The sequence below is a fragment of the Rhinatrema bivittatum genome, chromosome 7 (genome assembly GCF_901001135.1).
Source record: "Rhinatrema bivittatum chromosome 7, aRhiBiv1.1, whole genome shotgun sequence".
Classification (NCBI taxonomy): domain Eukaryota; kingdom Metazoa; phylum Chordata; class Amphibia; order Gymnophiona; family Rhinatrematidae; genus Rhinatrema; species Rhinatrema bivittatum.
In genome coordinates, this window is record NC_042621.1 from 287,990,479 (window position 1) to 288,016,296 (window position 25,818).

Below are 25,818 nucleotides of genomic sequence, written 5' to 3' on the forward strand. Positions count from 1 at the left end.
CTCAATCCCTTGATCCCTTACCAGTTCCCACCACGAAGTTTCTACTATCTCTGGTACTTGTCAGAATCAGGTCTAAAAACTTCCTCCATCAGAATGCATGTCAGTGCGGTGGCTGCCTTCCATAAAGGTATCGGGGACGTTTCTATTTCAATACAACCCTTGTAACACGTTTTCTGAAGGGCTTGCTTCACCTCAAGCCTCCACTGCGCCCTCCGGCCCCTTATTGGGACCCTCAATCTGGTTTTGGGTCAGCTCATGAAACCACCATTCGAGCCTCTCCAATCCTGTGATTTTCGCTATCTCACATGGAAAATGATTTTTCTTTTGGCAATAACATCTGCTCGCAGAGTTAGTGAGTTACAGGCCCTAGTTACCTATCTGACTTACACTAAACTTCTGCAGGACCGGGCAGTACTCTGCACTCACCCTAAGTTCTTACCTAAGGTAGTATCGGAGTTTCACATTAATCAATCCATTATACTGCCTACCTTCTTTCCCAGGCCCCACTCCAATCCAGGAGAACAGGCTCTGCATACCCTTGACTGTAAACATGCTCTAGCATTCTATCTAGACCATACAGCTGCCCACAGGAAAAGCACTCAATAGTTTGTCTCTTTCCATTCCATCAAATTGGGGCAGCCTGTGGGTAAGCGGACTCTCTTCTCCTGATTAGTGGACTGCATATTCCTTTTGTTATCAACAAGCAGGCATTCCAAGCAGGCATTCCACTTCAAGACCGTGTTAAAGCACACTCTGTGAGGGCCATGGCGACTTCAGTAGCACCACCTACGCTCGGTGCTGCTACCTGGAGTTCTCTCCATACCTTTTACAGCCCATTATTGCTTAGACAAGACTGGAGACAAGATTCCATCTTCAGCCAGTCTGTCTTGCGCAACCTTTTTACAACTTGTTGTACCAACACCCTTCCGCCTGCCCGTTAGGGTTCAGGATGCCCTCTACCAAATTCCACCCCAGTCCTTGTGCCTATTGCACATCTTGGGTACATTTGGTGCATTTCTCGGACATCCTCAGCTCGGTACTCCCCCATATGTGAGGACTACCATTCCTGCTTGTCCTGTGAGAAAGCAAACGTTGCTTACCTGTAACAGGTGTTCTCACAGGACAGCAAGATGTTAGTCCTCACGAAACCCGCCCGCCACCCCGCGGTGTTGGGTTCGTTACGTTTTCTTATTTTATTTTTCGGCACTTCCTGTAGCTTTAAACAAGACTGAAGGGGGATCCCTGCTGGCTGCAGGTTTAGTGCCATGCTAGGCATGCCCATTAGGTGCCAGTCAAAGTTCTAGAAACTTTGACAAAAGTGTGGACTAGCATCCTGCTGTCCTGTGAGAACACCTGTTACAGGTAAGCAACATTTGCTATACTGAATAATTGTACTAATCACAGAAGTGTTCCTTGTATTAAAAATTGAATTAATCAAATGAGTTCCAAATGTGTCATGTCTCCAAGAAGATACAAATAAAGAATGAAGAAATCTCTTTAGAGAAGAAAATAAGTGTTTCCCTTGTGTTCTTAGGTGATCAGGTCAGTCATCGCGGAGCTCTAACTGGAGGTTATTATGATAGTAGGAAATCTCGACTTGAATTGCAGAAAGATGTCAGGAAGGTGGAAGAAGAACTTGATGAGCTTGAAGCCAAGCTCAATGAGAATCTACGCAGGAATATTGAAAATATCCTTTTATTGTATTGACTCTGGGTATACAAGCAAATGGGTAAAGCAAGACTTACCTTCACTGTGTGAATTTGTAAGTTTCTTTGGGTTTGTATTTTTGAACACTGCAAGTATAGTGAAACTATCAAAGAAATTGTGACTTGAAATGTAAAGCATGTCTGTTGTCACAACAGGTCTCCTTTTCCTCACTTTCTGTTTGTGCTGCTTCTCGTGGTTTTGGAGAAAGAGGAAGAGTTGGCTTCAAAATATCAATGAACAGCTCTCCCTGGAGATCATTGAGTTGCTTTTTCATGTTCTAGGACCAGTTACTCCTGGGAGAATTTTGCGCTACTGCGTAATGCATAATTTGTGCAGAATTCCCCTCCTGCGCAGAATTTTCTTTTTTTGTGCAGAATTTGTAGATGCCCAGTGGACCACACGAGAAGCCCATCCCACTTATAGCTGAAGAAAATAGTTGCCCTGATGGGCCACTAGCAGAGCCCTGCTGCTTATGGCTGAAGACGATGGAGACCATCCCGATTACAGCTGAAGAAAATGGATGCCCTGATGGGAGCGGAGCTGAAGATGAAGGAGGCATTGTATGTGAAAATGATTTTGAGCCTGTAAGGGTGTGAATGAGAGAGCGAGCTAATGTGCAGGGGTATTTGTGTGCAAGAGATAGGAGAAACCTGTGTGAGGGTATATGGGTGTGTACACGAGAGGGAGGGAGCCTATGTGAGGGTGTGTGTGTGTGTGTGAAAGAGTGTGTGCGCCTGTATGAAGGTGGTGTGTGTGTGAGGGGGACAGAGGATGTTTGAGGATATATGAGTGTGGGAGAGAGAGAGAACCTTTGTGGGGGGTGGTGTTTGAGAGAGTGGGAGTCTGTGTGTGAGGGAGAGGGAGCCTCTGAGGGTGGGTGTGTGTGTGAAAGAGGGAGGCAACCTCTGAGGGAGTGTTTGTGTAGGAGAGTGGGTCAGAGGGGATGTGCGAGTGGGACAGAAGGAGCCTGTGTGAGGAGATGTGTGAGTGGGATAGTGAGGGTGGGTGTGTGTGTGAAGGGCTGTGTAGGTGGTCTAACTCTGTGAGTGGAGGGCTGGGGAGCAAAGATAGTGGAAGGGGTTGAGCCTAGAAGGGTAGGAGAGAGATAGTGGAGGGCAGAGGAGTTAGAGCCTGAGAGGGCAGAATGAAAGGGGTCTTGCCAGAGGAGTAGGGAGATAGGATAGAAGGAAAACTCCTACAGTGCAATTCTAGGGGAATTCTGCTAAAATATTTAAAATGCTGCATCTTTGAGTAGCAACTTTTCTGTATTACATTTTTAAGTTACTTAATGACTAATGTATTTTGTGTTATTTTGACCAATATAAAGTTTGCAGAATTTTAAAATTTTGTGCACAGAATTCCCCCAGGAATAACCAGTTGAATCCATTTTGCTTCTACTGTCAGATTTTAAACCAGTCTGTCTGCATGGGCAGAGAAATTTAGTTTAGAAAAATAGTAAAAATAAAATAACGTTGATATAAAATAAAATAACATTGGAAATATTAGCTAGTCAACACAACCAGTCTGGGTCTTCAGGAAATAATAAACCCCAAGGAAATAAACAGAGGAAGCAGAATTTCAGCTTGGCAAATAACTCCTGTGATTCTAACTCAGGTTCAGTAGGTTGAGGATTAGGATCAAGTGCAGGTTTAATGGAGGCTTTGATTCCAGCAGGGAATATAAATCATTTGGCTGAAATAGAGACAAGTTTTGTGCTCTAAATTGGGAATTCAAATTTTTCGAAGTTCATGGTAAGTATATTGTAAAATAAGTATACTAAATTTTTCCAAAATGGTGGTTCTTATCTGCATCACATATTTTTGCCATTCTTTTTGCTTTGTAAAAGAAATGCAAACAGGTGTTTTTAGTTTTATGTGAGGGATTGAACATGAATGAATGAAGTGGGGAAAACTGAGGAAAATGCTTCCCATGCCTCCTTTATCTCTTCCTCAAAATGAAGAGGCCCATTTTTTTCACTTTTTACACATGCAGGCTACTAATCGAGTTTATTCCTGCCTATTGTAAGTTGGAGAAGAAAAGGTACCAGTCTAATTATCCTGTCATGCAGAAAAATTTGACTTTTCTTCCAAGCTTGACTTTTGAATAGCATGCCACCTGGAGGGTCAGAGCATTCTGTTTCTATGAGAAAGTTTGATACCACTATAGGGTAATTGCTGCTGCTATCTAAAGGATAGCATTAGATCAGTTCTTGGAGAGCAGTCTGCTTTTACCTGCATTCTGAAGTGGGGAGGGGGAGAGGAAGAGGAGCTCTGTAGGAATGTGCTGCCAGTCCGTGGTCATGGGGCAAACAAAGCAGGATGAGACCAGTCGCCTTAGATAACAGGGATTCCTTTATTTGAAGTGCAGTTCCGATTCACAGGCCAAGTTTCGCCCAGGAGTAGGACTGCGTCAGGGGCTGTTAAACATAAAATTAATAAACATAATGATCATAAAAAATACACGCTAACGAAGATCCACCAGTTCTCACATTAGCAGCATTTACACCAATTAAATTATTCACGATAAAGAATATATAAATGTATGTGAACAGACAACTTTAAAAAGGTAAATTATCACAGATGCAATGACAAGTAATGAGAAAAGATGTTAGAACAATCAAAAGGGAACTCACACATAGAGATCATAAATCGAGATATTAAAAAAAAAAAGAAAAAGGGGGAAGAGGGAGGGGAAGGTAGAAAAAAAAGGAACCCCCCCCCCATAAATAATATAACTATTGAGGTTGTGGACCCTTGAGCAGGAGTGAGTGATGAATCGCCACCGAGGGATTGCCCCCAATGGAACTTGTCTCCGGGAGGTAGTACTGGTGAGGACAACCCGACACCTTAAGAACATAAGAACATGTCATACTGGGTCAGACCAAGGGTCCATCAAGCCCAGCATCCTGTTTCTAACAGTGGCCAATCCAGGCCATAGGAACCTGGCAAGTACCCAAACACTAAGTCTTCACCTATACCAGCCCTCATTCCCCGCAAGTTGGGCTCTTGGGTGCCAGGGCCGGCAGGACTTAGGTGCAGGTGCCTCAGAGAAGCTGGTGAAGTAGAAGATGGAGACAAGGTCAGCAGTCTGGGTCTGGGCAGGCAGCAAAGAAACGTAAACGGAGTCCAGGCAGAAGATCCGGAGCAGGCAGTGAAGGAGCGGAAACGATGAAACAGGCCAAGGGTCAAGAAGGGCAGCAGACAAGCAGAGACGAGAAGACAAGCCGGGGTCAAACCTGGAGATCTCAAGCCGAGGATTGGAAACAGGAGCAGGGACGAGGCAGGAACTGGATCAAGGCAGAACGAAGACTGGAATTGCGACAAGGCAGGAACGGAAGCTGGAACTGGAACAAGGCAGGAACAGAAGATGTCTGTAGCAACTAGCTCTCAAGCAGAGATGACCTGTTGCAAAGGCAACGTTCTGTGGCAGCTGTGGTGTTTAAATACCCCTGCTTGAGGTCGTCATCTTCCGGGTCCGGACTTGGCTTTCTCGCCACTGCCTCTTTAAAGGGCACGGCCTCGCGCACCTAGGGAGAGCCCCGCTGAAGAGAGAAGGACAGCGTTGGCGGCCATGCGGCAGGCCATGGGAGGCCTGCTGCAGAGCGGATCGTGCCGCGCTGAGCTGCGGCGAAGAGAAGCATCGGAGCAGGTAGGAGGACACAGTCCGGGATTGCCACGTCAGAGAGCCGCAACAATAACCACATAAATAATTTCAAGATATTACCTTACAACTCACAGCTACTGCAAATATATGCAATGTATGGGTCGTCAAAACTGTAAAATTCCCAATAGAGCAAAATTAATGTATGACTAATAACCAACTTTTTACTGCTGGTATCCTTCAGACCATATCGGCATAAGCGGTACAATTTGCTGCAATATATTTATATATAATGTTAGAACGCAAAAATCCTCTTACATTTATTTTATAAAAGAAAAGATATGTCAATGTTCATAATTTAAAAATTCATGCAGCGTGTTTTAAGGTTCTACATATGAAGAATGATTGAATATTTTTACCTTGGAGCACTGTGGTCAGCACAAACAGGATGGCTTTAAAAATGTGAATCATCTTAAAAGTGCATGTCGTTGGCTGCCTCATATTAAAATATAACATTTTTTCTTAAAAAAAAGTTATTGTATATTGAAAAGAAATTTAAATAGGCAGTGGCAAGAAAATATAGCAAAGTTTTTTTTAAATTATATGGTCGCATGTGTTGGGGTAGTTATGAAGACTTAAGCTACACCTCGACAAAACAGAAACACATACCAAAGGTTAATCATAATGAAAAAGGACAAATTGCAGTAAATTGTACTGCTTATGCCGATATGGTCTGAAGGATATCAGCAGCGAAAAGTTGGTTATTAGTCATATACTAACTTTGCTGCATCAGGAATTTTACTGTTTTGATGAATCATAGATTGCATATATTTGCAGTAGCTGTGTGTTGAAAAGGTAATATCTTGAAATGATTTATGTGGTTATATTATTTGTGGAGGGGGCGGTTTCCTTTCTTTCCTCCCTTCCTTTCCCTATTCTTCCTCCCCCCTTTCTTTCTTTGAACATCTCGATTTATGATCTCTATTTGTGAGTTCCCTTTTGATTGTTCTAACATCTTTTCTCATTACTTGTCGTTGCATCTTTCTAAAGCCGTCTGTTCATATGCATATATGTTCTTTGTCGTGAATAATTTCATTGGTGTAAATGCTGCTAATGTGAGAATTGATTGATCTTTGTTAGCGTGTATTTTTTATGATCATTATTATGTTTATTAATTTTATGTTTTACAGCCCCTGTTGCAGCCCTACCCCTGGGCGAAACTCTGCCTGAGTCGGGCATATCTTATTTTAATTTGTGAATCAGAACTGCATTTCAAATAAAGGAATCCCTGTATCTAAGGCGACTGGTCTTATCCTGTTTTGTTTGCCCCCTGGCTTTATTTAACCATCTTCTATGTTGCTTTTTTGGACCAAACTGCAGTCATGGAAATCCCAGCTGAGCATGGGAAATGCTACTCAGCCTCCTACAGCAGGCATCTGCTGGGTTTACTTCAGAGGAAGTGACGCTTAGTCCATAATTAATGTGAAGGAAGCCCCTCCATTCCCACAGGAGCTAGGTGTGTGGGTGGGGGGGGGGGGGGGGCCACTGCAGAGGAGGGATCAGTTTTGGCAGGCCTCTCCATAGGATGGGAGCTCAGAGATTGGAACCATGGCCATTTTAGGGAAAAGCAGTCATATGGAAGATGGCTTTCCTGGGCTTCCTTTTTACCCTGCAACACTGGAGCATGGGATACTGCGAGTGAAGGAGACTGGTAAGGAATCCAGTCAAGCAGTGAGGGATTCTCCCTCTCAGGCTGCAGACATGCCCTTTCCCCAGGCATTTGTTTTATTAATGCAGGCTTTTTTGCCTAAAGGAGGTAGATCTCCACTGGGTTCACCTGCTTTTATTCCCATACCTCCCTCCAAGGAGTCCAGTGACCTAGCTCAGGTTAAGAAATTCAGATGGGAGATACATGAGGAGCAGGATGTAGGTCCAGCCCTTCTACCTTGGATTCTTTGCATTTTGATCTAGAGAGGCAGGATGAAGGGAGACTGTGATCCCAATTAAAGCTCCTGGAAGAGGGAAAACCCTTAGCAGATGACGGTGATGACCTGCCGATGGTACGGCTGTTTAAGAAGGAGGAACTCCCATCTCTGATTGCACAGTCCCTAGTGGAGTTTAGTATAGCCAATGATCAGTAGAAGGCCAGTTAGAAAGTGGGAGATCGATTCTGCAGGCCCTTGGGAGACAGGCAAAGTCTTTCCCTTGCATAACACAGTTAGGGCCTTGGTGTCAGCAGAGTGGGATATTTCACAGTCAGGTCTCAAGGAGGGTAGAGCGATGGCCAGGTTGTACCCCTTCGCCACAGAGGAGTTAGAGAAGATCAAGTTCCCGAAGATGTAAGCGTTGGTTTCAGCAGTGAAGTGGAAGACCACAATCCCGGTGGAAGGGGGTACAGCATTGAGGGATTTGCAGAATAGGAGAATTGAGATTCTTCTAAAGAAGTCTTTTGATGTTTCCATTCTGGTGCTGTAGGTGTGGTCTGTAATGATATATGTCCAGAATCTTTTTATGATGGGTTCAGCAGCCTCCAGTGGAGCCCATGGGAAAAAGTTGTGACTGTTAGAGGCTGAGAGGTTGGAAATGAATATAGACATTGTGGTGAATACCATGTATGACCTCATTCAAACCTTGACAGGGGATTGACAGTGGCTACATCAGCTAGACATTAGCTGTGGCTCTGTAATTGGTCTGTGGACTTAAGCATACAAAGCAAAACTGAATAAATTACCTTTTCAAGGTTTGAGGAAGACCTTGACAAGTTGCTGAAGAATTTGGGGGAATCGAAATCCCAAAGATTGCTGGAGGATATCCCTAGAGGGTTCTTGCATGTGGGTCCTAATATGCCCATGTTTAAGGAGGAAAGATAATAGCCTAGAAAGGAGGTATCTACTACTGCTTAGTGGGGTTGATTTGGTAAAGGGTTGGAAAATCTGTCCCCATTCTGTCTTGTGGCATGACTATTTAGAGTAGAGAAGAAGGCTAAGGAGTAGGGGTTATTTGGATGAAGTAACTGCCTTGCGTCAAGCGTGGAAGAAGTCCATTTCCCAGACATAGAGTTTGTAAAGTCTTTGATAAGTTGGTATATGGAGGTGATGTTTCCCCTCTTCAGGGCACAATTACTCTTGATCCTGGGCTTTTTGCAGAACAGGTTGCCAAAGAGTTTGGTGCTGAATTCTCTCAAGATACAGGTGGCAGCTATAGCCTGTTATAGAGGTAGGCTTCAAGGTGTGTCGTCCTCTGATCAACCAGATGTATCATAGTTTCTGAGGGAAATTGAGCATCCCCGTCCGGGTCGAGTAATTGTTCCCTCCTGGGATTTCAGTCTGGTACTTTAGGCCTTGTGTGGGTCTCTGTTCAAATCCATCAGAGGAGCTTCAGTTAAGGCTTTTATGCTTGTCATTTTTCTGTCACAATATGCTTAAAAATGCACATTTCAGAGTTACAAGCCTTGTCACGTAGGGAGCCATTTCTGAGGTTTTCAGAGGATGGGGTGTCAATTTGGATAGTTCTGTCCTTATTGCCTAAGGTAGTATCCCTGTTTAATACAGTTGGTGGATTTGCTGACCATTTTACAAATGTGGATTTACATTCTGAATGTGTGCAGAATTTTTGCTAAGATACCCACTGGGAACAAATTTCTTTAGGAAGTCTGATCACTTGTTCATTCTAGCAGACCATGGAAATTGAAGCAACCTCAAAAGACACAATAGCAAGGTGGCTCAAGGAAGCAGTAGATTCAGCTTACATGTCCAAGATTTTGGTGGTGGCTAAGGTGCTCAGAACATACTTGACCAGAGTACAAGTGGCTTCCTGGTCAGAGCACCATTTGATTCCACCAGAGGACATCTGCAAAGTGGCAATGGTGCTTCCATGTATAATTTATTTACGGGGGTTTTTTTTTTTTATCATGTACTCTTTCTCTGGGCATTATCACTTAGATGTTCAGAGAAAAAATGCTGCCTTTTTTAGGGTGGACATTTTGAGAGCAGGCGTTGCAGGCTCCCTTCTGGTTTAGAGGTTGCTTGGGTGCATCCCATGCATCTGGACTAGTCTGATGGGATGCAAAGGAAGGAAAAATGTGGTTCTTACTTGCTAATTTTGTTTCTTTGAGTCCTATCAGACCAGTCCAGGATCCCACCCAATCTAGCCTTCAGCCTGCTTATTGGAAGAGTTATTCTTCCAAGCTGTTTTTTGGATTCACTGTGTTTGAAGTTTTTTCAAGATATATTCTGTTGATTCCTTGGTTTGTTACTAAGATTGTGGTGAACTATAGGTGAATTCAGCAAACTAACTGTTCTCTGACTTCCTCTGCTGATAAGAGAGCAAAACTCGTGTGTGTGGAATGGTTTGGTAGGATTCAAGGAAAAAACTTAGAAGGTAAGTACCTTCATGTTTTCTTAACATTGGGAATGTCCTGGTCAGAGGTGGAGTAAGGTTTCTGGCCCTCTATGAGGCTGAACCTGAAGTTTGTGGTGCAGAGATCCTATAACTCAATTTGTGCACATAAAACATTTTCTGTTTGGCATTTGCATTTTATGTGTGTAAATCATGTTTTATGCGTGCTAAGCATGTCTTTCTGTGTACATTTTTGGCTTGTACACTTTTTTTTTTTAAATTCTAGATACATTAGTGTACCATTAGCTTACTGCATTGGAAGCTAACTCCTTTTCATTTTTTAGCATGGGTAAAGAAAATGTGTGTTGAAATTCAGTGTACGTTTTTTATTCACATCTTATTACATCAGGCCCTCAGTTATATTTATTTCCCTTATGGTACTCCGGACTCTGCTTTGTTCTCCCATGGGCAAGCCATACCACAGTGATTCTTGTTTACTTTGCCTATTTCCTAAAGCAGTTCCTTCTCCTGGATTTACCATCTGTCAGTTTTAAACACTTGCAACTTACATAGAATGTATCTTTTGTGTCACACATTGTCTTCTTTTTTTACTCCTTTATGGTTTACGTTAAATTTTCATCCAACACTGAATTCCTGACATTCGTAGATATTCTCCCTATCACTATCACCTGTTTTGCTATGCTCCTGTTTATCCACCAAAGCAATGTCTTGCTGGCACATCCCTCATATCATTACTACTCACTGTCTTTTCTTCACTCTAGCCTTTCCGGCGTTTTGTCATCATTAACATGCTGCATGATTTCTTTCCCACTGTTGGTATAAAACTCTCATGTTCTCCCATTTCTTGTTTTAGGTGGGGTAAAGAATTCTCATGGCATTGGCCCACGGCAGAATTTTCATAGCAAGTTTCCCTTTAAAAATTGGCTTGCAAGTCTGCAAGCAGCCTGCAAAGTTGCAAAATTGCCCTCTTAACTTCTTAGCACAATCATGTTGTTGTTTTTGTTTAAAAAATCGTTTCATGTATGTATCACACAGCTGTTCATAGATTTATTGAATATTGTAAAGCTATGTAGTGTTTTCCTTAGCTTTTTGAATGGATCAATAATGAAATTGATCAGCTGATGAATCAAATGCAGCAGATTGAAACACAGCAAAGGAAATTTAAGGCCTCCAGGGACAGTATCTTATCAGAGATGAAGATGCTTAAAGAAAAGAGACAACAGTCTGAAAAAACCTTTATGCCCAAGGTATGGCCCAGAGTACAAACGTAGTCTTAATGTTTGCTACCTTTATCTTGGTACATTTCCTTATGTGAAAAATCAGAATATATTTCTGTGTATTGCAGAAACCAGAAAAATGTCCTATAGCAAAAACAACAATCTTCAGAAAGCATTTAAATGGGCCTATCATACCTAAACAACTTCAGACTAATTGCTGATATACAATGGTATCTAATAATAGAAGAATGGATGGTTCATAAGTGAGCAGTCTTGCTGCTATCAAGACAAGCATGTTATCGTAACATTAAAACAAACTTTTTAAGGCTTAAAAATTGTGATCTAGGAAATGTACAATTGTATACAAAAGTTTAGACATCCCTGATCAAATTCTGTGTTTCAGTGAATCTCTAAGTGAACAAAATTTGGCACAGCTTTTACATAGTACAGATTGAAAATTATAAAATGGTGAAAATCGTGCAAAATTTGGACACCCTTCCAGTTGATTCACTGCTACTTTTTTTTTTTTTTTAGTTGTTAATAAGGCCCAAAATGTTGATTGTCTCATTAGGCCTTCTAGTTAAGTGAAAACAATTCTGTAGTTGATCTAAGCATCATAGTAGATATACATTGAAATCATCAGCTAAGGGTACTGCAGCAGTCAAAAAAAAAGCAAGCAATGTTTAAACAATGAATAAAACAGAAAATATCATAATGCCTGTATATCGCTCCATTACGAGACCGCACCTTGAGTACTGTGTACAATTCTGGTTGCCACATCTCAAAAAAGATATAGTTGTACTGGAGAAGGTACAAAGAAGGGTGACCAAAATGATAAAGGGAATGGAATGGCTCCCCTAGGAGGAAAGGCTAAAGAGGTTAGGGCTGTTCAGCTTGGAGAAGAGACGGCTGAGGGGGGATATGATAGAGGTCTTTAAGATCATGAGAGGTCTAGAACGGGTAAATGTGAATCCATTTACTTTTTTGGATAATAAAAGGACTAGGGCGGCACTCCATGAAGTTAGCAAGTAGCACATTTAAAACTAATCGGAGAAAATTATTATTCAATGCACAGTTAAGCTCTGGAATTTGTTGCCAGAGGATGTGGTTAGTGTAGTTAGTGTAGCTGGGTTTAAAAAAGGTTTGGATACGTCTTTGGAGGAGAAGTCCATTATCTGCTATTAATCAAGTTGACTTAGGGAATAGCCACTGCTATTACTGGCATCAGTAGCATGGGATCTACTTAGTTTTGGGGTACTTGCCAAGTACTTGTAGCCTGGATTCCTGAACATACTGAGATCAGTCCAGACCAGTGGGACATGCAACCCTACCAGCAGATAGAGCCAGAGAACAAAAACTTTGGGCACTGCTACATATCAGAGTGCCATCTGCAGTCCCCTAGTATTTCTCTGACTCCAGCAGATGGTAGAGGTGCAATCCTGCAGTCAGTTTAAAAAACAAAAAAAAAGGTAGGTTACAGGGAAAGTTTGGTTTTTTTTTTTGTTTGGTAGTTAGTTTAGGTTATAGTCAGTGGTACAGCTCCCTGAAGTGTTGGGCACCTTCATGGACAATCCCTCAGTGGAAGCTGGGCAACCGGGGGGTTGGACACCCCTGCCTGAGCTTCGTCCACAACGATCCGGTGGCTTCGGTAACCAGGAAGAGGCTCCTGGTTCCCTCAACCACCAAAGCTGCTCCTTTTTCTCCCTGATCCCGCAGACTCCAGGGGTATCTGCATAAAGTTAAAAAAAAAAACAAAAGCTTACAGCTCAAGGCAGGCCAGTTGGAGAGTGTGGAGCTAGAACCCCACGGGACTCGTCGACGTCCCGGGGCTCCAGGCAGGGAAGGGGGGGGGGGGGGGGGGGGGGCCTTCGCATACGAGGTAGGCTGCGTTCGCTTGGCACAAATCGCATCAGCGGGCTCTGGAGAGCGGAGTGTTTCGCCTAGAGGGAGCTTTTATTTTTAGCTCTGGCCGATGTGCGGAGGTTTCCTGGCCCAACTCTTACCTTTTTGCCAGCGACTGTGTGGCAAGGGCAATGGCACCACGAGCTAAGATGGCAGCCTGCTGCATGTGTGGCGCAATGGAACAGGCCCTCGATCCTTATTCCCTCTGTTCTGCCTGCAGCTCAGGACAGGAGGGACTTTCTATTGGGGGGGGGGGGGGGGAGGACAGTCAAACAAGGGCCCCGTTCGTCTGGGCTGATGTCGTCGTCCTCTGCGGGGGGTGTGGGGGGGAGGACAGTCAAACAAGGGCTCCGTTCGTCTGGGCCGATGTCGTCGTCCTCTGCGGGGGGGAGGGGGGGGGGTTGTTGCCCACATTGGAGGCCACGAGAGGAGGAATTCCCCCCATTCTATCCCCTGCAGAGAGCAGTATTGCTCCTTTGGGGTTGACACTGTGCTGCATGACCCCTCAGCTGAGGGAGATGAGGCCCCAGGGGAATTCTCCCCGGAGTTTGTTCTTCTCCTTCACCAGGCTTTCCTGGCCAGGAAGCAAGCAGTGTTGAAGAGAACAGCACGTATGGACGATCCGTCGGAGCGTTAGCCTAAGCGGGTATCCAGAGGACCCTTGGATCTCCAGCAACATTCAGGGGACCAGCAGGGGTCGCAAGTCGAGGATAGGTTGCTGGCCCCACAGGGGGAAAGCAGAGCTCCCATCTTTGGAAGGCGATGATCCCAGCGTGGTGTGCTTATTTTTAAGCGTGAGGAGCTCCGGCCACTTATCCCCCAGGTTTTGGGGGTCAAGGTCTCTCAGGATGAGTCTGACAGCAAAAGGGTTAACCCGGTCCTGGATGGAATTTGGGGACCGACGACTTCCTTCCCTTTGCCAAAGAAGGGTCCACAAGCTGGTGAACTGGGAGTGGGACTCTCCAGATGTGGGCTTGAAAGTGGGCAAAGCGATGGCGAAGATTTACCCCCTATCGCAGGACATTTTGGAGCCCCTGAAGGTCCCGAAGGTAGACGCGGCTGTGTCTTTCATGACAAAGAAGACTACCATTCCTTTGGCCAGGGCTGCCGCATTGAAGGACATGCAGGACTGCAAGCTGGAAATCCAGCTAAACCAGGTCTTTGAGGTCTCATCTCTGAGTCTTCGGGCAGCTATTTGTGCCAGCCTCATGTAAAGGGCATGTCTGTTTTGGGTCCAGGAGGCATCTGCGGCTCTGAGAGCTGGCGGTAGTGGGCCCTTACAGGCCACGCGTCTAGAAGTGGGTATTGCGTATGTGGCGGACGCCTTGTATGATTTGGTTCGGACCTCCGCACGTAGTATGGTATTCGCAGTAGCAACTCGTAGGCTCCTCTGGTTGCGAAATTGTTCAGCGGATTTGTCTTCCAAGTCTCAGCTTTGTAACCTCCCCTTTAAAGGCAAGCTATTCTTCGGGGATAATCTGGACCAATTGGTAAAATTGCTCAGCGAGTCCAAGGGCAGCCAGTTACCAGAGGATAGGAAGCCTTCAAGGAAGGTTTTTCCCCCTTGAGCTCGTTTTCGGGATTCCCGCAGATTTTGGGCTGGTAGACTTTCAGCTCTTTCGGTACCAAGGCAAGCCCCGGGGCACCAGCAGTCCTTTTGTGGTGGCCGCCACTCAGGCAGAGAGACTACTAGCCAGAGCTGTGGGAGGTGGAAACCCTCCCAATGAGGCCAGGGGCACCCATTCTGACATAGAAGCTGTTGGAGACAGATTGTCAAGCTTTTACGCGGAGTGGGCAAGGATTACCTCGGACCGGTGGGCTCTGGAATTTATTTATTTATTTATTTATTTAACATTTTTATATACCGACATTCATCCAGGATATCATATCGGTTCACATTGTAACGCAAAACAAACGCAAGATAAAAACAATAAAACATGATAACAAGGCATTAACGAGGGTGGGGAAAAAATAATAAGGGGGGTTTTGCATTATAAAATATAAACAAAGGAATTGATCAGAGAGGGTTACGGTCTTGAGTTTTCACACCCAGTTCGGGAGGCCTTTGTGGAGTCCCGCATTATCTCGTGCGGCAAGCACGAGGCGGTGCAAGGGACTCTACAACGGCTTCTCGATCTCAGGGCCATAGTTCCCATTCCCCTTGCCGAGCAGGGTCAGGGAAGGTACTCTGTATACTTTTTGGTTCCCAAGAAAGAGGGGGGTACCTTTCGCCCCATCCTAGATTTGCAGAAAGTGAACCGGTGTCTTCGAATTCCCCATTTTCGCATGGAGACTTTGCGAACAGTGGTGGCCGCAGTGCGCAAAGGGGAGTATCTCGTGTCCCTGGAGCTCCCTGAGGCATATCTGCACATCCCAATCCGGCGGGATCATCAGAGGTTCCTACGGTTCATGGTCCTGGGCCAACATTTCCAGTTCCGGGCGCTGCCTTTCGGTCTGGCGACAGCTCCACAAACATTCACCAAGGTCGTGGTGGTAGTGGCAGCGGTCCTTCGCAAGGAGGGGATCCTCATTCATCTGTACCTGGACGATTGGTTGATTCAAGTGAAGTCGAGGGAAGACTGAGAGATCAATCCAGAGGGTGATGTTCACCTTATGCTCGCTCGGCTGGATCATAAACATGCAAAAGAGTCACTTGGTGCCCACCCAGTCTCTGGTATACTTGGGAGCGTGCTTAGATACCTGTCTAGGCAAGGTCTTCCTGGCTGCGGACCGTGTGACAAAGTTACAATCACAGGTCAGAGCTCTCCTTCAGAGGGAGTTTCACACAGTTTGGCATCACTTGCAAGCTCTGGGGTCCATGGCCTCGACTTTGGATTTGGTTCCATGGGTGTTTGCTCATATGAGGCCATTACAGCGTGCTCTGTTGTCGAGGTGGAGTCTAGTGTCTGAGCGGTTCCACTTACCGTTGCCTCTTCTTCCAGAGTCCAAAAACAATCTGTCGTGGTGGCTTTTATGCAGCAGTCTGGAGCAGGGTGTGAATTTGGACCCACCGGACTGGGTGGTGGTCTCTACGGACGCCAGTCTCTCCGGCTGGGGAGCAGTTTGTCTGGACAAGTCCGCTCAATGTCTATGGTTACCAAGGGAAAGGTTCTGATCCATCATTCGTCTCACAACCAGAGCGGTCCACCTGGCCCTGCAAGCGTTCCTGCCCCTGGTCAGAAACAGAATGGTTTGGGTGTTCTTGGACAACGCAACGATGGTGGCCTACATCAACAAGCAAGGCGGGATGAGGAGTCACGCAGTGGCGCTGGAGGTGCGCGCTTATTCATCTGGGCGGAACGCCATCTCAAAGGGCTTGCTGCGTCGCAGGGGTGGAGGATGTGCAGATGGATTTTCCTCAGCAGGCAACAGCTTGATCCGGGAGAATGGGAGCTGTCTGCCAAAGCATGGGACCACATTTGCGCCAGGTGGGGAGTGCCGCAGTTGGATCTGATGGTGACGTGAGCCAATGCAAAAACAGATCGCTTCTTCAGTCGAAGAAAAAAGGTGGGCTCGGTGGGCATGGACGAGTTAGTGTGTCCTTGGCCCACGGGAATTCTTCTGTATGCATTCCCTCCTTGGCCTCTCATCAAGTCTGTATAAATATATTTTACACACATAATTTTGAATGTGTAATAACTGTTATATACAGAGGCATGTATTTTATAAAAATGCACATATTCCACTTATGAAATTACTTGGAATCATCAGTTCACTCAAACCTGCACCAATTCACCTAGACACTCCAATAAGTCTCTTAACTGAGACCTCCCACCAAAAATTGCAGACAAGACAAATGCAGGTTCACTTTTGCAACTTAATTAGCAGATGTAAAAATGTATGGACAAGTTTAAGGTATGCTTGAATACCACTTACAAATAGGAATTTGTGCACGAACTTCTGAACCCTGTCCTGGAATGCCCTTAAATCGCACCCTTTTTTTCCCTTTCACATTTATGCATGACAGCTACTATGTGCAAACTCCTGGGCTCTTGCAAAATACTATTTGCACATGAATATGCTACTTAGATGTATAACTTCCAGTTTTATATCCTTAAATGTTTTAAAGTATTCCTCTAAAAGTATATTATACATGTACTTTTTTTTTTTTGTGGAAAAGATGTTCTAGAAGAAGCAGTTTGATACTGGTGTGGGAGACAGACTCAGTAGCAGAACAACATATTTTTCACAGAAAATGTGCTCACACATGCACACAAGCACTCACACAGAGGCGTGCACACAGACAGACCTGAACAATGCTGGGTAATGTTAGCTACTATGCTCTGACGGCAAAGCCTTGTCTTTCACACTCCTGCACACAGGGACAGACAGTCATAGGCTGTCTGTCCCTGTGCATGTGTGTGTGCTGGAGGCTGATGCCCTCCAGCACACACACATGCAGGCAGAAGCATCCATATACATGTACAGTCTGATATAAACTAGACTACCTGAGCAATACCAGGCATTTTTTGCTAGACTGAATATATTTTTTCTTTTGCAAATAAAAATGTATCTGAGAAACTGCAGCTAAATTTCCTAGCTGTTATTGCATTGAACCCAATGCCAGCCACGTTTCAAATTATTCTTCATCAGGGGTAAGCTGCCATTTGATCACTGCATAGCTCGAGCGGGTCTGCTTCGTTGCATGCCGTCCCTGCATATAGCCGGTATGCCTATCAAAAGCTATAAATGCTGATTAGGGTAAAAGTGATTATTGTGGTAGATGTTAGGTATGGATAGTGGTGCTATATAGGTAGAGTTTTTTTGTTTATAAACAGGAACATATATGTGGAAAACTGGCTGCAGTCTTGTCAGTTTTCATTAAAACTATATTAATTAAATTTAACATTAGGGAAAATTTTCAAAAGTAAAGTACGTATATACTTTCCCTTTGAAAATTTGTGCCAAACTTGGGAATACAAAATACCCATAGACTTTGCATTGTTGTAGATAGTTATAAAATTACCCCCATAATCATTTTGTTTTGTAGCAACGTAGTTTGCAGAGCTTGGAAGCAAGTTTACATGCCATGGAGTCAACTCGTGAATCTCTGAAGGCAGAACTTGGGACAGATCTTCTGTCACAGCTGAGCTTGGAAGATCAGAGGAGAGTGGATGCGCTCAATGATGAGATCCGCCTGCTACAGCAAGTAAGTGTGAAGGATGGCTTTTGAACTGCTCCAGACCAAACTGCTCCAGACCGAAAGGCAAAACTAATTATTGATGGTTCTGAATTTGTAGGAAGAGCATAGTAAACAGTGTCAGCTGGGAGACAATGAAGGAAGTTTGGCATCTATGCAAAAACAAAAAAATAATCTCAACTAGCATTTCCTATATTAAAATGGCATTGCATATGTAAAAATCTTACCAAAAAAATCTGTCAGAATCTTCCCTAAATATAATAAAATTGTACTTGCAGTATGCCTGAAATTTAAAAGGAGAAGGTAATTTCATTTGTTGAACAGTGTACTCTGTCTCTTTAGGACAACAGACAGCTGTTAAATGAAAGAATTAAACTGGAAGGCACTATTACACGAGTAGAGACGTACCTTAATGAGAACCTGAGGAAACGCCTAGACCAAGTGGAGCAGGTGAGATTCTTATTTAGCAAAAAAAAAACCTCACAGTTCTTGGAATTTAAAATACATTTAGTGCATTGATCCATGGTTTGTTTGTTTTGGGAGGTTTTTAGTTCATTCCTAATTCACTTGTCTGTACGTACCCAGATCAGTCCAGACTCCTGGGTTTTGCCTCCCCTCCATCTAATGGAGACAGAGAAAGTTTTACTGACACTTTACACGAGGTGCCACCTGCAGTCCTTCAGTATTTCTCTGTCTCCAGCAGATGGTGGAGATGCAAAACCTGCGGTCTGCTGTCTGATATAAAAAAAAAAGGAAAGTAGTCAAGCATGCCTCCCAGGGGGTTGTTAAGTCCTGGTGGGGCCACCCCCCCCCCTGTTTTGTGAGATGGACGAGCAGAGGGTTGGGGACCCTTAATTGCTCAGGGTGGATACCTGGAGGTTCCAGTTTTAACACCCTGAAGGAGGATCAGAACCTACTGCCAGTTCTTCTTTGAGGGAAGTGCCCTTTTTTCTCTTGATTTTTAAAGTTTTGTTTAAAAAAACAACAAAAAACAGAAGAAGCTGTTTGAGGGACAGGAAGAACGGTCGTGATACAGCAGGCGCCCCCCATACACACACACACTGTTCTCTCTCTCAGCTGATCAGGCGGCTCTACAATTTCTCTCCCTTTCCTCCGTGGTGCTCGGGTTATTTTCACAGCTCAGAACAATGTGGTCATGCTGCGTGGGTTGTGCTGCAAACTGTGGAGATGTGGCATGTCTCTCCTGCGACGACTACTGCTCCTGTGGTCTCTCCAGAGGAGAGAACACTTCGGGGAGGGAAAAGACTGCTGCAGCTGGATGCTGCGAGCCTGGGAGGCTCTCTTCGGCGGAGTAGCCAGTGGACAACCCGTTCCCGCTGAGTGCAGGAACGGTGGCCATTTTGTCCACTTTCTCTGCTGCTTCGCGAACCGTGGAGGGGGAGGGGCATTTCCCTCCTCCGTTGACCCCTGTAGTTAGGGAAAGTCTTGCTGCTGGTGATGAGGATTCAGATTCTTCCTCTGACTTCTCTTCAGATTCTGTCGTTTTATTACATAAGGCTTATAAAGTCAGAAAATACAAAGCTCTGCAGGGATCCACTGCGCATTCAAGGCCAGTAAGGAGTGCCAAGTCTTCTCGGACTGCTGGGGCTACGAGGGTCCCAGGGGCCTCGGCACCATCCACCGCCACAGACCGCTCCGAGGTTTCGCATATAAAGGGTCCGCGGCTGCAGGGACCATCTGGGTCCAAGCTGAGGCTAGCGGTCCAGGATCCAGATCTGGCACTTTCAAAAGGTTCTGCGGTGGAAGGAGATGATTCCAAAGTGGTACAGCTGTTCCACCGGGAGGAGCTGGAGCCCCTTGTTTCCTGCGATTCTGGACGAACTGGGTATAAAAGTTCCGCCTGAGGAATCGGCCATGGGAGATGTGGACTTGGTCTTGACTGGTCTTCAAGGCCCAACGAGGTTTTTTCGTTTTCATCATTAGGTCAGCTCATTGGTGTTTAGGGAGTGGGATACTCCCGACATAGGCCTGAAGGTCAGCAGGGCCATGACGAGTTATATCCTTTGCCGGAGGATATGCTGGAGCTTTTAAGAGTTCCTAAGGCGGATGCTTCTGTTTCAGCGGTTACCAAGATGGCCACTATTCCGGTGACAGGTTTCACAGCTCTGAAGGACCTTCAGGATAGGAAATTGGAAGTGCACCTCAAGAAGATCTTCGAGGTGCCTGTGCTTGGCATTCGAGCGGCTATGTGCAGCAGCTTCATGTTGAGAGCAGGCTTGCACTGGGTTCAGCGATTGCAAGCTGACAGGTCATTGTCTGATTCCAAAACCGCAGCAGGCGGAGCGGCTGTAAGCCGTGAGAGCCTATGGCGTTGATGCATTGTATGATGATCTCAGGACGTCCTCCAGGATGCTGACGTCTGCAGTTTCGGCCCGCAGACTCCTCTGGTTGAAGAATTGGTCAGCTGATGTCTCATCCAAGGCTCAGGTGGGAGCCTTACCTTTCAAAAGGAAATTGCTCTTTGGTCGGGATTTGGAGGAGATGATGAAACTTCTCAGGGAGAACAAAGTTCACAAATTGCCTGAAGATAAGCCGAAGGGGAAAAGTTCCTTTCCGGCCCATTTTTGGCCTCAAGGAAATAGGCATTTTTGGCCTACCAGGGCTTCAGAAATTCCCAGCAACAGCCCTTGGGAAGGCAGGCGACTTGAAGCTAGTCCTTTCGAGGGAGAAGGCCGAAAAGAGATGGCTCTTCCCAAGGCAATTCCAAATCTGCACAATGATGCCAGGTTGGTTCACTCCTCAGAGCCCTTGGCCAACTGGCTCTGTTTTACGAGGAGTGGACCAAAATTATGTCAGATCAGTGGGTCTTAAGTGTGATAAAGAAGGTTACGCTTTAGAATTTGCTTGGCCGCTAAGAGACTTGTTCCTAGTCTCCCCGTGCACTTATGAGGCAAAGAAACTTGCAATCCGGGACACAGTTTGCCCCCTTCACAGGCTGGGAGCCATCATTCTGTCTCCATGAAGAGTAGGGGACAGGTTGCTACTCCATTTATTTTATAGTTCCCAAGAAAGGGGACACATTCTGTCCAATTCTCAACTTAAAGAAGATGAACGTGGCCCTAAAGGTTCCTTATTTTCGGATGGAGACTGCGCTCGGTGATTGCCTCGTTGCACAAGGGGGAGTACCTGGTGTCACTAGATTTGACCAAGGCTTACTTACACATAGGCATCAGGCCAGACCATTAGAGATACCTGAGGTTCAATGTTCTGGGGGAACATTTTCAGTTTTGAGCTCTGCCCTTCGGTCTGGCGACTGCACCCAGGACTTTTTACCAAGGTGATGGTCGTGGTGGCTGCGGCGCTTCGGAAGGATGGGGTCTTAGTTCACTCCTATCTGGATGACTGGTTGAATCAGGCGAAGTCAGAATCTCTTTGCCGGGAAGCAGTGGACCTAGTTCTCCAGCGCCTGCGGACGTTAGGATGGACAGTCAATCTGTCCAAAAGCCCCCTTTCTTCACCGAAGAGCGGATTTTCAAATTACAATCTCAGGTTCGCGGTTTCAAGAAGCAGGTGCCCAAAGTCTGGATTATTTGTAGGTTCTCGGTTCTGTGGCTTCCACTTTGGAGTTGGTTCCATGGGTGTTTGCTCATATGAGACCACTTACTACCCCAATGGGACCCACTGTCAGAGCTGTTTCATCTGCCTCTTATGGAGACGGCCAGGGCCAGCCTCTGGAGAAATCCCTGTCTGGACAATTGTCACCACCAACACCAGTCTCTCCAGTTGGGAGGCCATGTGTCAGAACCACTCCATTTAGGGCCAGTGGTCAAGAGCGGAGATGCTCTGGTCCATCAGTCACCTAGATACTAGAGCAGTGTGCTTGGCCCTACAAGCGTTCTCCCCCTGGTGGGAGGGAAGTCCGTGAGAGTGTGGTCGGACAACGCAATGACAGTGGCTTTCATCAATCGCCAGGGTGGCACCAAGAGTTGAGCGGTGGCTCAGGAAGCTCAAGACCTGATCAGCATCTAATGTTGTTAGCGGCCTCTCACATAGCAGACACAGACAACGTGCAAGTGGATTTTCTCAGCTGGCAATAGCTGGACCATGGAGAGTGGGAGCTGTTGGAGGAAGCGATATTCCTAATACCGCACAGATGGGGCTCACCGTCCATGGATCTAATGGCAACTTAACGCAATGCCAAGACCCCACGGTTCTTCAGCCGAAGAAGAGAACGAGGAGCGGAAGGGGTAGATGCCCTGGTGCTTCCTTGGCCGTCGGACGTTCTGCTCTGTGTTTCCGCCTTGGCCACTGATGGACAGGATTTTGTGACGAGTAGAGATGCATCCGGGCAATGAGATCCTTGTGGTACCAGAGTGGTTGAGGCATCCGTGGTTCTCGGACTTAATCACCCTAGCAGTGGATGTTCCATTGAGATTATCTCATCTTCTGAATACCCTGCATCAGGGGCCTATATTTTTGGATCAGGAGGCTCGCTTTTGTCTAGCAGCCTGGCTTTTGAGAGGCAGCGTTACTTAGGAGTCATTGCTACTATCTTACAGTCTAGAAAGACTTCTACGTCATTAGCATATGTGTGAGGGCCTGGAGAGTCTTTGAGTCCTGGAGCAAGGAGTAGATCCTATGTGAGCCTCAGTGGTTAATATTCTTGCCTTTCTGCAAAACGGTTTGGTGAAGGGTTTATCCTTTAACTCTGTCCATGTCCAGGTGGTGGCCCTAGGATGTCTTTGCGGTAAAGTGCGAGGGTCTTCCCTAGCTGCCTATCTAGTAGATGTGGTCCGCTTTCTCTGGGATGCAAAACATTTGCGTCCTCCAATTCAGAAGCTGAATCCTTGGAGTGTTAACATAGTCCTTAAGGGCATGTGCGCAGCCTCATTTGAGCCTATTAGAAGGGCAACCATGAAAGATCTCACGTTGAAGGTGGTTTTCTTAGTGGCAATTTGTTCGGCGTGACTGATTTGGGAGTTTCAGGCCTTATCATGTTGGGAGCCCTTTTTGAGAACTTCGGATTCAGGGTTTTCCTTATGGACTGTTCCTTCCTTTCTTTCTGTCAAAGGTAGTATCCTCATTCCATTTATTTGAATTCATGTTTATTGTATTTTAAGGCATAGAATAGAAAACAATAAGACAGCGTATGGTACATATTTGGTTCTGCTACGTACCATAACCGAACAAGTGCACATAAAAACAGATCACCCCAAGCCCCCCCCCCCCCCAGCACCGGTAGATGGCCAACAGAATCAAAGAGCCTGCCAACAGGGTACTCTGTCTCTAAAAGTCCAATATCGACCAATCTGAGAAATATAGAGAATATTCAACTGTGTGGTCACTATAACACATCACAGGTCCAAACGGTTAAGGAACTGATTCCTGGTAGCTCGAGGGAGAGACATAATATATGGCATCCACATAATTCGCAGCTTCCATCTGGCATTTGGAGTCATCTGGTTCGTGTTGAGAGTTTCCAAAGTAAGCAGCTGCAGGATTGAGGCTTGCCATGCTGTCAGAGACGGCTCCGTGGGAGTTCGCCATTCCGCCAGGATGCCCTTACATGCCAACAATAAAAGTTTCATAATTCACAGTGATTGACCTGCAGGGCCCTGATAAGTGGAAGGGAAGATGCCGAAAAGCGCCACTAGCTGAGAGTACGGAATCACAATAGAAAGGCTGGTTTGAAGGTATCGAAACACCTTTTTCCAAAACCGTTGTATTTGAGGACACCGCCAGAGAGCATGGCCCAAGTGGGCTCCAAGGGCTTGACACTTGATGCAGGTCTCATTAGCTGCTATCCCCGCCTTAAATGCCTGATGAGGTGAGATGTACATCCGATATATAATCTCCCGTAGTAGAGTATTAATAGTCACCTGTGGGGTAAGTAAGACAGCCTTCTTGAATGCAGCTGTTGGAATAACTTGAGATAGTTCCATCTGCCATTTAAGTCGTATCGGGTCCGTCGTCCAAGTTTATGACTAGATTCCAATTGTTTATAAAAAAAAAAAGAGAGTGTTTCTTAGGATGGTCGATGTCAAACCAATCCCGTAAGAAGGACCAATTGGAGTTGGTGACGTCCAAGTCCCTCTGAGTGCGGAGGTAATGTCTAGCTTGGTGGTATTGTAAATAGTCAGTAGGAGTGATCCCAAATATCCGACATAGAGTAGCAAAGTCCATGATTGAGCCATCCGCTTGAAACATTTGGTCGATACACTTCAAATTGTGCTGCTCCCACCACGTGAAGCGAGACAGACCCATGCCCGCGGGAAATGCTGCATTGCCCCCGCAAGGGCAAATAAGGCGAGGACTCCATTGACAAAGAGCATTTACGCAGTATCCACCGCCATGTCCCTCGTAGAGGTCATAGTAATAAGCCAGAGCTGATACTTATGGAAAACATAGGTCTTGCCATATGCAGGGCATATCTGGGGGCTATCGGATCCAAAAGCTGAGCTTCAAGACGTGTGTCAAAGAAGAATTCGGAGTCCAAAAGCCAGTCTCCAATATGGCGAAGATTGATAGCGTGACCATAAACTTTTAAGTCCGGTAGACCAAAGCCCCCTGCCTTAACGGGATGCATCAGGTGTCCTATAGCCAGTCTCGGTTTCTTACTGCCCCATAAGAATTTGGTCACTGACTGTTGATATTTCATCAAAGTAGATCGTTTTAACAATATGGGGAGAACACTCAAAACATATAACCAGAAAGGATGCACAGTCATTTTTAACAAATGAATACGCCCAATGAGAGAGAGCGGCAGATGTCTCCAGGACAGCAAAGAGGTGTCAGTTTGAACTTGCAAAGCAGGTATATTAACTTCATAAAGCTCCTGAATGTCAGAAGGCAACCATATCCCCAAGTACTTTATTTTCCTAGAGGCCCACCTCAAAGGGAATTCCCCCCACCCAATCTGCTCACACTGTGTCCCCTATCGGCAATGCTTCCGATTTATCTAAATTGAGTTTTAAACCAGCATGCTGACCATATGTCTGAATGATTTGTAGGGCCATCGGCAAGGACCTAGCCGGATTTGCCAGATGTAGCAGAAGGTCATCTGAGAAGGCTGCCGATTTAAATATGCGGGGGCCCATGGATATGCCCTCTATCGCCTCCGTGGCCTCTAGGAGACGTAAGAGGGGGTCCAGGGTGAGCACAAAAGTAATGGGGACAGAGGGCAACCCTGTCTCGTCCCCCTAAAAAGTGGGAAATCTGAAGAAAAGGCGCCATTAACCCAAATATTAGCCTGCGGGGCTTTATAAATAGTCATAAGGAAAAATAGAAATGTTCCCTGAAAACCATAGTGTCGGAGAGTCTCAAATAAAAACGTCCAGTTGACCCTATCGAAAGCCTTTTCGGCATCAAAACTGACAAGTAAGGTATTTAGTTTATGGGAAGTAGAATGAGCAATGAAGGCTAGAACTCTCCGGACATTTGTGACCACTTGTCTTTCTCTGACAAAGCCCACCTGCGGTGCAGAGATGAGTTTGTACAAAAAGGACGCCAGGCGGTCTGCCATAATCTTGGCCATTAATTTGAGGTCACAATTAATAAGGGAAATAGGCCTGTAGGAGCCTGGGAGTTCAGGGTCTTTGCCTGGTTTGGGCAAGACAACTATAGTGGCTCGATTCACTTGCCACCCCGGGCAATTTTCTTGGGACAGCGAGTCAAAAACCCTTTGAATGGGGGTACTAATATGATCACTAAGAATCGTAAACACCTCGTTAGTGAGACCATCAGGGCCTGGAGATTTGCCCAATGTAGTGAGCTTTATTGTGCCTTCGACCTCAAGTTTACTTATGGGTGCGTTCAGTATTGCTAAGTCTGCACTGGTAACTTGTGGAAGGTTAAGTGCAGCCAAGTATTTTTGGACATCTGCTCGGTTAACTGGCTCCCCCATATATAACGCCTGATAGTACCGAGTAAAAA

The 25,818-nt window shown here is 45.6% G+C and overlaps 1 protein-coding gene across 2 annotated transcripts in view; it reads left to right on the plus strand.

Annotated features, from left to right (window-relative positions):
- Positions 1-25,818, plus strand: part of SMC3 (structural maintenance of chromosomes 3) — a 248,553-nt gene that overhangs the window by 165,838 nt on the left and 56,897 nt on the right. For both annotated transcript variants that reach the window (XM_029610355.1, XM_029610356.1), the window contains exons 19-22: positions 1,535-1,687; positions 10,762-10,913; positions 17,776-17,934; positions 18,268-18,375. In XM_029610355.1, coding sequence (XP_029466215.1) covers positions 1,535-1,687; positions 10,762-10,913; positions 17,776-17,934; positions 18,268-18,375 — 572 coding nt within the window. The remainder of the gene's footprint in view (positions 1-1,534; positions 1,688-10,761; positions 10,914-17,775; positions 17,935-18,267; positions 18,376-25,818) is intronic.